At 38.5% G+C, this 13966-nt stretch overlaps 1 protein-coding gene across 4 annotated transcripts in view; it reads right to left on the reverse strand.

Moving 5' to 3' along the window:
- Positions 1–7953, reverse strand: part of TOR (target of rapamycin) — a 79410-nt gene extending 71457 nt beyond the window's left edge. For all 4 annotated transcript variants that reach the window (XM_088515075.1, XM_088515074.1, XM_059591355.2 and 1 more), the window contains exons 1-5: positions 7601–7953; positions 6631–6969; positions 6473–6547; positions 5020–5192; positions 3973–4071 (exon numbers count right to left, since the gene is read on the reverse strand). In XM_088515075.1, the coding sequence (XP_088371201.1) occupies positions 3973–4071; positions 5020–5192; positions 6473–6547; positions 6631–6969; positions 7601–7738 (824 nt within the window). In that variant the 5' untranslated portion in view covers positions 7739–7953. The remainder of the gene's footprint in view (positions 1–3972; positions 4072–5019; positions 5193–6472; positions 6548–6630; positions 6970–7600) is intronic.
- Between the last annotated feature and the right edge of the window lie 6013 nt (positions 7954–13966).

Raw genomic sequence — 13966 nt, forward strand, 5'->3', positions numbered from 1 at the left:
CCAAGGCAAATCCCACCAACTCATAAGGCCCACCAGCTCCTCCCAAAGGAGACACCTTATGTTGTCTCTATTAGGACCATACACCCCCGCAAAAGCCCACATGAACCCATCATCAACGTTTCTGAAAGAGCAGGTCGCCACAAATCTGCCCAAAGCAACCTCAACCTTCATAACTACTCTTCTATCCCACATCACCAAAATGCCACCCGAAGCCCCTCTAGAAGGAACATAGCACCACTCTACATAAGGAAACCCCCACAAACTCCTCACAAAATTGTTGGTGACGAAATCCACCTTCGTTTCTTGAAAACACACTATGTCCACCTTCCAATTTCTAAGAAGATTTCTGACCCTCATCCTTTTATCCCTTACATTCAAACCCCTCACATTCCAAGAAAGGATCTTCGGCTTCATTAAAAAGTCCGAACAGCCCTCCCCATTTTACTATCCCTCAAAGAGCTTCCACTGTGCACCTCATAATTAACAGAGGAAATAAGGTTGTTGAGCTCTCTCTTACCTTTTTTTCCCGTATGTGCTTCCATGGCCTCTCCCGCATCTCCCACATCTCCCACATCCTCATCAATGATCTCATTATCAGCCATTATAAACCCAAAAGTCTCTGCCAATTTCCCAGCTTCTCCATCACAAGAGACACCCACGAGCTTGCTAAAATGAGTTACAAATTCCACCGTAAGAGGCTCCTGATCTTCAACTGATACCAAAGCTAAGGAATCAGGAGAGAACGACTCACCCTGCGAACTGCAATCCTGAACTCTTGACCTGACTTCACCCAAAAAGCATAAACTCTCATCACAAACACTGACCACAGCCCCCTTCCTCCTCAAAGAATCATCCGAGCCTGGCAAATCCCACTTCTCCAAACCCGGTGGGATCTCCCCCTGCAAATCGAGCTGCAACTGTCCAGCACTATGCCCCTCCCCCAACTTGCCCAGCTTGACACTAATCAGATGGCCTGAGCCACCACCCTCCCCCTTGTTGAATTTCCCCCCTACCTTCAAAACTTCTGGCTGCCCCATCATTGTTGACTTCTTCAATATCGCAGGAGCACCGGCAGTAAACCCAGAGGATGTCGACAGGATGGAACAGGTCGGAAACTCCCTACGAGCACCTGCTGGAAAAGTCGCCAGCTCCTTACCCAATATCGCACGAGCACCGGCAGCAGACCCAGAGGGTGTCGACAGGACAGAACAGATCTCCCTTCGAACACCTGCCGGAAAAGTCACCGGCTCCTTACCCAATATCGCACGAACACCGGCAGCAGACCCATAGGGAGTCGACAGGACAGAACTGGCCAGAAACTCACTTCGAACACCTGCCGGAAGAGTCGCCGGCTCCTTACCCAGAATACCCGGGGCTGGGTCGCACACCCACATCGACGCCAAGGCTTGAGCTACAAGACCGATCGTCGTGGTGAGCACCGTAGCGTTATCGGCGTCCATAGCACTATCCATTGCCGCAATCTCCTTCGTCGACCCCTCCACTGACGGCAGTACCTTCATCAGTGCCTCTGCCGGCGACACAGAAAGGACCGGCACCCCTGGGCTCGTGTAATTCGAGAAAGGATGAAGTCCTTTGTTGGACTCAGGCACACCCAAATCCCCCTTCTTACCCGCAACCTTCCTTCTAAAATAACTCAGAGCCTTGTTGGGTCCAGCTCCCACAACAAAGGCCTTCTCCTTTATCTGGCCAGCCGTAGGATTGGGTTGGGCCATGGCCTGATTTTTAGTCTGACCACTTGACTGGTCTTGGGCCACCTGAGTTTTAGGCCCAAAGGATCCACACCCACAACTACAAGAGCAGTGTGCGTCAAATCCTTCGAGACAAATCCTGATGTCCTCCTGTATCTTCAACAGTGATCTCTTCAGCTTTTCCTTCTCCCCTGCACACACAACCCTGCCCAGACGATCCTGAAGTATGGTCTTCGCAGATTTGCTCCTCGTAACTTGAAGATTTCTTCTGCTGTACCCCACAGCTGGCACAACTGTTCACCTCATACCTAATCGCCGGACCCTTCGCCGGAACAGCCTCCTGAACTTCATGACCAGCTTTAACATGGCAATCAGCAAGCAAGGATTTCCCAAACGAATTACTAGTCCCAGCTCCTAACAGCCATTTAGGAACTCTTGCAATCGGTTCAGCAAAGGACCCAAACGGCTCCTCTACCTGTTTCGATGACGAGAGCAATACCTCTGAAAAGCTTCTTCTTTGTTTCCCTGTCGCTGCCTTCCTTGCGTCCCCAACAAAAGGTTGAACAAAATCAATAGCAATGCATAGTTCCGACTGAAGCTGATCCCAACCCTTCCTATGCCTGCCCTCTGGCACCATAACTCTACCTCTCCTATCTCTACCGTCATACTCCTCTAAAACCAGAAAACTCCCATGCCTATTGAAACATTTCTGAGCTATGGCACGTGGGAAACTACAACTAGATTCATTCCTAAAGACCCTTGAATCCTGCACCACCTTCAGCTCATTAAAGATGTTCGCTAGCCAAACCGCATCTCTCCATTCCAGCCGTATCCAACGCGTCTTACCCCTGCATCGCTCTTGTAGTTTCAACACCGTATCTCCATCCTTTACCATCATCATAAAATCCTTAGACTCCACTGTCCAGGCCCTTGACAACCCCATTCTTCAACAGTAACGATGAATCAGACTTAAACGTGAATACAACAAATTGAAGAACAATGTGAAGAGATCTACCTCCAAGTCATCCGCCGCTCTGATATAATTAACATTCCACTATTGAGAGTCACTAGAAAATTGTAAAGAATCTACCACAGAAGCATCGTTAAAGCGAGCAATATTGTATCTCCCTCGAAAAGCTACCTTAAGGATCTACTTCCTACACCGCACATCGCCAAAAAACTAATCCTGGAACCGTCACCCACCTCAATTACACTAATAACAAATTAATCCTAGAACTCCAAACTCATTAAAAGTCACATGGTGACTGCATGACCTTTTAAGACACTACAGAAATAATAATACATGTCATAACATAGACATAAAGCAAAAGACTAGGCTTATGCTGCCTAGTGGGTCTAACGAAGTGGACTAATGGACCCGCTTCGCTTTGGATGTAGATGAACATCAAAAGGCCCTCCCCTACAAGAATTAGAAAACCTAAAAGCAAAGTGCCGCATGTAAAAGTTACAAAATAACCACTAAAAAGGAAGAAACTACGGGCAAAGCATTCACTTGGTGCATCAGTTGTAAAACCCAAATTACCAAAAACCAAATGGTCAAAAAAATTGTAACACTATTAAGGGGGGAAAAAAGATTAGAGAAGAATAGCTACTTGAGGGAAGGGGAAAAACAATTTTCAATTATCCGCACCTAGTCCTATTCCTCAAGCTTGAGCATAACCAATTAGACGACTTTCCGTGTGTTAGGATCATGGTTATGAGCTTTCATGATAACACAGAATTGATAGGCACCGGAGCTCATGCCAAAACCAACAAACTAAGTTCTTGAACAGATTTGTGGTTCAAAATTCTTCAAAATAACCACATCCCGACAAAAATTCCATAATCAGAACCAAAATTAATTCTATCTTGTAAGATACAGAAGTGAAAATTTTTCTCAAAAGAAGGACACACACCAATTGATCTAAGTCTTACTGTAATGGGAAAGAGTTCCACTTTGCTACCACAAGTACACATTGGACTTTGTCCTTTTACATACCATAATTACCTCTACTAAATAGATGAGGTTCACTAGTAACACTACAACAGTTGCTCACATGAAACACAGGCAAAGACTTCCGCATTCTAAGCCATCCAGCTTATAGATTCATACAAAATGCGTAAGCACAATAGTAAAGATTATTAAAGCATTTAAAATAATTGAACAAGAAGAGAATTGATGCGCGTCTCCAAATTCTAATCTACAAAAGCTAGAAAATCATACTATCCATCAAAAAGTGCAAATTCAATCATGTCCACCAACCTCAAAAGCTCCCCAACTGCAAGTAAAGAACCATGTATACTGTGAACAGGAGCATTTTTACCCAATCCATTTTGTGTAGCCTCAAACATACGATAATACCTGACAAAGACAAGGAAAAACATAATGCAATGTCTAAATAGGCATCAGAAGCAGGGGAAAACAAATAGACTCAATTTGTGTGCCAACACTCATGGCCATGTACCAGAAAGCATAAGAGAGAATAAAAAGAAGCAACAATGTGCAGGGCAACTTAAAGTCTAGTAAAGTTCTGCTTTATTCAAGGAACACTGTTTTGTTTCAGTATATTGTTTGTGTCAGTCCAAAGACAGAAATGCTTTTGAAACATTTCAGAAAGATCACAGAAATTTAAAATATTTTGAAACCCCATTAAACTACTAAATATATACAACAAAATCCGTTTATACATAAAAACAAATGTTTGTACATGAGTGTGAGTGTGTGTGTGTGTGTGTGTGAGAGAGAGAGAGAGAGAGAGAGAGTGTGAGAAAGCGAGAGAGAAACATAAATAACAACACAATATGCCAAGGCCCTTTGATTAATGGCATTAGCCCCTTTAATATGATCAAAAAGTCTTCAGGATCACATCTCGATAGGATGGGTTAGAGGCTCATTCTACAGCAACAAACTAAGAGGAGTGCTACACATATTCTCAAGTGTTCACTCCCAAGGGCACTCCCTAGTGGCAATGAAAGTCACCATTGGATGAAAAAACAAATGAAAGTACCTGTAGCATCTAATGGTGATTTTCACTACCACGTCAGGTATGTGTAGCGTTTCTCATAAACTAAACAGCATAGGCTTATCACAAGAGTATGTGTTAATAATCAAACCAAAATCTTAAATGGACCATAAAGAATCCCCATGTGCAAGGACTGTAGACATAACCCAAAAAAATGACTCAAATGAATTCTTAACACTCCCCCCCCCCCCCCCCCCCCCAAAAAAAAAAAAAAAAAAAAAAAGAGGAAAGGAAAGAAAAAGAAAAACACAAAAGTCACCACATATTCTCAGAAACTATGGACTAACCACTGCACACGCCAACGTGTCTCACGCTTTTCAATAACTTTAAGGCAAGCGCGCAAAGCCTCCACAGCTTTCTCTCGAACAGCCACATTTGGATCCCTTAGAGCAACCCAGATAGCATCAACAAACTCAGATACATGAACATTGAACACTGTTGAAGCATTTTCAGCCATTTCCTACAATGAAAAGCAAATATCAAGCATACTCTCAGTAAGAGGAAACTTAATACAATCTAAACAAGGATTTCCATAGCAGCAAATGGGCCGATCAAATGGTAATTTTCATCAAAACCAAGCTTTCTTACAGCAGTGCAAGACCAGGAGTATGAATCCTGGGTTTGCTTCATTTAAGCTATATCCTACAATGGTTATCTCATGAGCATGAGAAAAAAAGGATTTGGACTCCTAATAGAAGCCACGGCTTTGAGGTTTAAAACTACTATAAGGCTTTAAGGTCTGCGGATGCTAGTTCTTTTCCTTGGAGGAGTATATTGAAATCAAAAGCTGTAGCATTTTTGATTGGACAAAGGCATTATGGAAGATTCCAACCACGAAAAAACTTGAGAAAGCTTGGAATAATCATAGCAGATTGGTGATGCATTTGTAAATCGCAGGGAGACAATAGACCATCTATTTCTTTTCTTTTTTTATAAGTAATTCAATATCATTAGAAAAGCACCGAGGAGCGCAACTCTAGTACACATGAAGTATACAGTAGATCATCTATTTCTTCACAATGACATCACTATGGAAGTGTGGATTCTTGTGCTTTGTTTGTTCAGGGTTAGGTGGGTCATGCCAAGAACAGTGGTTGAACCCTAGGCATGTATGTTAGAAAGGATATTTCGAGAACATTGTAGTATTGGAATTCCTTGTACAATCCCTTAGTATATAATGTGCTGTCTTTGTAGGGAAAGCATATGCTTTTGAAGGGTGCAAGTTGTCAGTGATGAGGCTGGAACTTTTCTTTTTAAGCTCTCTTTATGATTGGACGGCAACTACAGTCTACTAAATTCTTTCTCATTTTCGAACATGTTGGAGTTCCTTGATCTTTTGATTTTTAGATATTAATTTTTATTTTTGGGTATTTCTCTTGTAAACATACATCCTGTATACTACTGCTATGGCCCCCTTTTTCTTATTTCTCCTGTATACATACATCCTGTATGTTAATATAGATATTTATTTTTTATTTTTGCTTTTATCATGCAATTTATTAATTATCATCAGAAATCTATAGCAAAAAGACTAAAATTTCCTCATATGATATGGGATGGTCTTCTAATCACTAAATTAAGAGGAAAAAAAATATATCACCTAATTGTAATGACCAATCTCATGACTCAAAAAATCAATTTATTTTTTTCTCAAGAAAAAAGATAAAATAAATCTTCCATCTAGCTCATAGTCTTATGCTAGCCAATAACTGAGCTCAAAGGAACAAATGTCGCACTTACTTTCAAGATTAAGACAGCAGCAAATCGGCGATACTCTACTCTATCCCCACGAAGCCAATCCAGAGCAATTTTTACCTAAGAAAACAAAACATATCACACAGTTAAGTGCTCCCAAACAACCACATTACAAAGTACCAACTGAAGAATACGCAATAAACCTGGCGTTCAACTTCATCGGCAGTCATTGCTCCACCAGCCCTGGCTAGATGGCCCAGGACTCTACTAGCAAGTTCCAAAATATCAGTTTCCCGCTTTACCTCGAACACAGTCCTCATGTAACTAGAAAACTTCGAAACCTTGGAGGCATTCTCACCAAGTGCCACATCTATCAACTCATCAATAGCTCTTAAAGCTCCCAAATTTTCAGCAGGGTCATTACTTTCTAAGAGAGTAGAAATTCGATCATACAACTGATCCATAAAGCGAGAAAAAGCTTCTCCGCTAAGATCACGAGCTTCTTCCTCCAAATGTTTCCTCAAAGCTAATGGAGCTCCCTCCTACAAATAACAAAGTGTAATTCTCCAGTAAATCAAGCAAACACACCAAGTGATACTAAAATGGTAAACAAGCTATAAATTAAGCACATAAACCAAATTCTCACAAGATACGTAAAAAGAATTCAAGATAAAGCATTGCAAAGTGCCCAAAGCTTTCTATTGACGATAAAACATAAAAATAAATAAATAAATAAATAGATAAAAATAAAAAATAAAAAGCTCAGAACTTCCTTCTAGCTGTTAGAATGTTCAAAAGGAAAAGGCCTTAACTTTAGAGAGTGGGAGAAAAATATGATATATGAAAAGAGTTCCAAAACAAAAGAAAACCAAGAGAAAATTATCAATTGCCTCAACCTGAGCTGAGCTCAAGAAAGGTAATTCTACCATTAACTGAGTAACCCAAATAACACGAAGCTCAAAACATTCACTTTCCCTTCATTTCCTTCACCTTCTCAACAATCAAACTGATAGTCAGGGAAATGTTTCGAAATTGCCTTCATCCACATGCTCATTTTCAGAAAGTGAGTGAAAAAGCTTTAAAGCCTATTAAAAACCACTTGGAATTTTCCCCTTCTTCTGATTCAATTTTTCTGGGCAACCAAACGGAAAGTGGCGAGAGAAAATTCGGTACCTTGGGGTTGCCACGGGCGCAGAGGTCAGCGAGGATTCGGTTGAGCGCGTCGAAGCTGCCGCCCCCAGCCCCGGCGGCTGCGGCTGCGGCTGCTGCTGCGCCAGCGGAGAAGCGAAGGGACTGTGACGTGGACGCCATGTGGCCCCCACAATCGAAAGAAAGAAAAAACCCTAAACCCTCTCTCCCCCTCCTTGTCTCTCTCTCTCTCTCTCTATCTTTGGCTCAGATCTTCAAAGTTCAAGCCGCAAGGCAAACAAGGAAGTGGAACACGGCCGTTGGCGTTGTGTACGGTTGGTTTTTGGCTATAGGCGTAATAAGTACGCGTGGTGACTGGTGACAGGTGAGTGTGTAAAGAAGCTGTGGGGATTCCACAAACAGATTGATTTGTTTCATAATAAAAGCCCGGAAAGCAAAACAAACGTGGTGCCTTCTGTGTCTGATGCTTACAATGCTGATGATTGATGATGACTCATTAGGGTCAAATCAAATCTCCATGCAATTTCAAAAAACAAAAATTAAAATATTGAATTGTCAACAAAAAAAAAATTATATATATATATATATTAATTTTTATAGGGTGTTCTTATTTTTATTTTATTTTTTTGAAAAAAAGTTTTAAAAGTGAAAATAATTTTAAGTATTTTGTGTTTAAAATTATTTATTAACGTTTTTTTTTTTTTTTTTTGAAACAAGAAATATTGTTCACAAACAATGCCCATTTTATGAATCATTTATGAACAAATCTTTGATTAGAAATGACACAAAAGTAAATTATAATATTGCCAGATTAAATAATCGGCTTTAACGACATGAGACCATATTAGTGGAATACATCTTTCTTGTTATAGTGGAATATATCTAGCCATTAACAGAATTGTTTATTCTATGGGACTTCACTTGTATAGGAATCCTCTCTATTTTAATAATCTATATTAAATTTTATAATTTATATATATATATATATATAGTAAACATGTTAATATATTATTTAAAATCTCTATTTGTCATGATACTATGTACACTATTAAATGCAACAAAATAAAATATGAGAACGAAAAAATGATGCTTCTAATCTTTTCTCCATTTTTAGTGATTTTTTTTTCTCTTCTTTTATGCGCCCGCACAATGGGAAGAACCGAGGAAAGACGAGAATTCGATTCGTTGCTAAATAAGAAATGATGGTTATAAATGGGACCTACAAAAGTACTTTATCCAAGCTGGCAGGAAGAGGACTCGTGAAACTTATAAACACATTCATCTCCCGCACTTTGGCCGATGTGGGACAATGGCCGCTTTCTCTCTCTTTGCTCATTCCCCTTAGGTATTGCATAGAAAAAGAAATAGACATTATCCCATGTCGGGCAAAAAGCAGGAGATGAATGTGTTTATAAGCTTAATGTGTTCTTTTCCGGTTAGCAATTATGTGGATAGGTTATCTTTATAGGTCTCACTTACAACAATCTTTTCTTATTCAGCTCTATTGCCACTTTCTCTCCCCTTATCTATTCTGCTTGAAGTATTGCGTAGGAAAATAATAAATAGCTATAAAATCGCTGATCAAATTTAAAGTTTAGGCCTTTGTTGCTTTGGGGTTTTTTTTTTTTTTTCCTTATTTTGGTGGACATAAGAATTTTATTTGGTCTAGTTTCCTTGAATTTGACAAATTTACCAAAATTAAAGTTGATAATGTTATGAAGAATGCTTGCCATTTTGGGTAAACTGGAGTTATTAAACCATATTAGCCCTTAATAGTAAACTCAATTAAATGTGTGGCATAAGTGTTGTATCATGGTGTCAAAGATTAAATTTGTAAATAAAATAGCAGAGATGCACATATGGCATATACCCACCAACTTATGAAATTTGGAAAATTATTAATTCCTTTGAATGAAGAAGATCACTACATAATTGGACAACAAAGTTTGGATAAACTTAGTAAAGATTAGGGGAACCTTCACTTGATCCATTTCAATTGTCGCAACTTTTGAAATTACCTTTCTAAATTTAAAAAACTCTCAATTTAGTGTATTGATCTTTCAAAGATTCAAGCGTGGGTATTTTTGCAAAATCTATTAAATCCTTACCAAAGCATAAATCCTTGCAATTTTTTTTTTCTTCTCTTTTTTCTAAAAACATTGGTATTTTGAGAATTTTGACATCTCTCCATTAGGGTTTAACAATGCCTAAATCATTAAATAAATTATGATAAGTGAACATATGTTGTGTGGATCATCATATTTGGATTGCCAACACATGGGTATAAAATACTATAACTCTATGGTCCATAGTTTATTTTTATATTATTTGACCTTTGATACAATAGTTTTATAGGTGACCGGCACAATCATGTACCAATGGTGATCACATAGACAACATCGTTAATGGTGTAGATCACTTAAGAGTTTAAATTCAGTTAGGCCACTAACGATGAAGGTATGTGTGCTTCACCAAGACACATCGTCATACTACAAATATCCTTTAATGACAATCTCTTACACATATCCTTTGCACCATCATTTATTGCCTTATTGAGTATAGTTTTGCTTCTTCTCCATTTCCAACTTATTTCTCTTTTCATCCATGGCCGAACCTACCAGCTCAAGGACCCAACTTCTGAAACAAAAAATTACTTCCTTTGATAAATTGAAAGTTCACTTGTACCACATCTAATCAAATATTTCTAAAGTAAGGAATATTAAATATGAAGCTTCTTAGTTCCATGTGGTATCATACATAGACATTGATCTCAATGAGGGAGCATAAGGAGATCAAAGATGATAAAGGGCTCAAGAGCAGGATGTTAGAAAATCTCAAACCATTTATTAAAACATGAAAATGCATATAAACATAAACATAACAGTTGTAAGTACTTTAAGAAATTAAAAGGACAAACCCTATAAAACCCATATAAAATATATTCAGATACCCATGTTTCTATTTTCAAAAAGTGTCAATTGGATTTTTTTTAAGCTTGGCAAGAACATCTTTGATATCGACTCTTTCTTCTGGTAAGTCTTCAAAACACCTTAAGCCTAATTGCATGATGGATGAAAAAAAACTTTGCATGACAGTTACATCTTTTCCATTTTCTGTTCTCAATAAACCGTCATCCACAACTTCCATCATTCTGTCAAGAATTGATGCCTTTATCTATTGTCTCAAAGTCAATTCTCCTACAAACATGTTGTCGGTAGGTTCCTTGTGACCATCTCTAACAATATTATGTCGTAGCTATAAATGTTGCCTTTATGGACACTTTTCCTTCAAAAAAAAAAAAAAAAAGGGAAGAAGAAGAAGGAGGAAGTTGTCCACATTATCTCAACCAAAAGGAGAAAAGTATATATGTACTTGTGTGTGTGCTCTCAATGGCCATAAAATGGGTATAGAGTGGGCACAAGACAAGGCAAACAATGATCGTGATTGTGTTTTAGAATTACTTCCTCTTAACCTATTGAGAAATAAGCATATAACCTAATTCTCTTTGATATTAATATTTCTTTTGACATATTTTAGAATAATCAGCTATCAATGCAAAAGAGGAATAAATAGGTAATTATCTACCAGACTAAGCAATCATAATTTGCATAATCTTTATTGTTAATGCAAATTCATATGAATATAATGCCTATATAAAATTGAATAGAAAATTGACATGTACATTGGTATTATTGAAACAAGCAACAATTGTTGTTATTAATATTAGTCACTATTAGATAGTCTCTTACCAAAAAAATAAGTAGATGTGAATTCATATACCTGATGCGACATAGCCAAGTGTACTAAGAGTTTCAGTTTATGTAGTATCTTTGTTTCCGACCAAAATATTTGCAGTGCCAAAGTCACCCACATGCACAACCATGTCCTCATCTAGAAGGATATTTGACATTGTAAGCTTCAAATCACAGTGCACCACAGATTCTGATTGACCATGGTGTAGATAGTCTAATGCTGATGCAACATCAACCATAATGTTTACTCTTTAAAGAAGATTCAAGCAGTAGTTATAAGAGTATAGCCACCTTTTGAGGCTACCGTTCGACATGTAATGCAATATTAAAGCTTTGAACTCGAGGTTAGAGAATGTACTTATGACCTTAACAAGATTCCTACGATGGATTGTCCATAAGACTTCGCATTCTGCATCGAAACTTTTGAAAGCACATAACAATTATAAATTTAGAACTTTAATAGCAACAATTATCCCCTCAACCAACATCCCTTTGTACACAAAGCAAAAACCTCCAAGGCTCCAACTCCAAGCAATAATTAGGTTACAATAACGAGTTTTACAACCAATCAAACTAGAAAAGCTACTAATTAGTGGCTAAATTCACAATACAGGGGGAAAACTAGAGAGCTAGAGAGTGTTAGGACTTGGAATTCAAGAAAGCTCAAAATTAAAACCAGTGAGATTTTCGGCAGGCCACTAATTAAACCAGATAAACTGAGGTTTCACACTCCTCATTGGAAGGATTGGATCATTCATCCGAAGGGCTTTTGATCCTCGATCCAAGTCTCGTTTGCTGACATAATGCTTATGGTTCTGTTCGTGAGAAGCTAAGTTTGCTTAACCTGAAAAGCGAACAAGAGAACTATACCCAACAAGCAAAGGCCGAGCACGCTAGCACAACAGCCACTGTGCGTTAGCACATCCATTTTCTTGCTCCCCCTTTCCACACATATAACACCAATCAACTCAGTTTTTTCAGCTTAATAAAATTAAAGCTGGTGAGATTTTCTGAAGGTCACTAGTTAAACAAAGAAAGCACCCTCAGTGGGAGCACAACTTTGCGAAATCTCATTCCAAACACAGTTCCTCTTGAAGCATCTTCCACAGGGGAAGATGACACCCTTCAAGAGTAGGTCATAGATCAAAGGAGAGGCAATAAAACAACACTGCCAAACACCTAAGGTGCCATTTTTCCTGTTGACTTGGCTGTGCAAAAACTGAGGAAAGGGAAAGCTGAAAATTTCCATTCCTAACCACTTCTTATGTTCTCTGAGAAAAGGAATGGAAACGGCTCTCACCAGTACCACCGACACTTGAGCTAGCGATCACAGCCACATTTGCCCCCAATTTCCAATTGTTATGACAAGCACCCCATAACATAGCCAAGCAACTTTGAAAACTGAGACTCCTGTAACCAAAGAATAAAAAAAGATCAAATTGCAAAATAAACAAAGAACCTAGTCGAAATCAACCGAAAGAACAGGCATTGTATCCGAATATTAGTTAAAATTGGAGAACTTAGATCAACAAAGCTTTAATCGCAACTAACTGGGATAAGCTACATCTGTTCTCTTGCGCCACACAGCTATAGCTAAGATCAGGTCTCCACTTACCTTCCAAACAATTATGTCTGACCTCTCCTCGCCAATGTAAAGATGCTAACCTAAGGCTCTGAATAATATGTTCGGTATGTGGGTATGACTGTGCTCAAACAATTCTCTCTCTTTTTCTGATAAGTATGATCATCCTGAAAAAATCCAGGCGAATCGGCCCAAGACATGAAGACAGCGACAGTGGTAGGCTTAAGGATATACAAAAAGAAAGGATTGAATGGCAAATTCGGTAATGGCATTCTTAGGGGTGGCTCCACTGATGCTAGAAAAGTATTAGGTTCTGTCAAGAGAGAAAGGGGGGAGAGTCATGAAAGTAAATCCCCTCGTCCGACAAAAAAAAAAAAAAAAAAGAAGAAAGTTCATAAAAATTACTTCTTTTATTGGTATGGCATTCTCTACTCTCACAAAATTGATTTTTACCCAGTTTTGTGGGAATCAAACTCACAATTAAATGGAAATAGGATCCCAATGTCCATGACCCAATGTGATAAAGGGCAGAGTAGGAATCCCAAACCAGTCGTCCATTCCCATTTCCAGCAAACAAACAATTGACCTAGTACACTAGTTTCTGGAAGTCAGCAAGTACTTCGTAAGGTCAAGTCCAAATGAAAAAGAAAAATAAGTAATAGGTGAAGCACTGTGGAGTAATCTAATATTGTCATACAAAATAGTAATTTACGGCCTAATATTTATGGAAAAATAAGCTCCATATACAACAAATAATGTTTATACTCCTATGTCTTAAAATTCAAGATGTTGGAATCTGATGAAGAAAGGATCTGCATATTAAGATTTAAACGAAGCGTTAGATTAAAAAGCAAAGAGTGTAATTATGCTCCAAAATATATGCATTAATGCCCCAAAAGATAGACAAGGAACAGTTAATCATCAAACAATTAAGTGATTATGAGTCATATACAGAAACTAAAAGTAAATGAATCCACACAGGAAATGGAAGATGTAAAACAAGTTCATTCATTAGTAGACATTAGTTCTCAGAGAAAACCAAAGAATTTAAATTAC

Source organism: Corylus avellana, chromosome 4, assembly GCF_965113065.1.
Source record: "Corylus avellana chromosome 4, dhCorAvel1.hap1.2, whole genome shotgun sequence".
In the NCBI taxonomy this organism is placed as follows: Eukaryota; Viridiplantae; Streptophyta; class Magnoliopsida; order Fagales; family Betulaceae; genus Corylus; species Corylus avellana.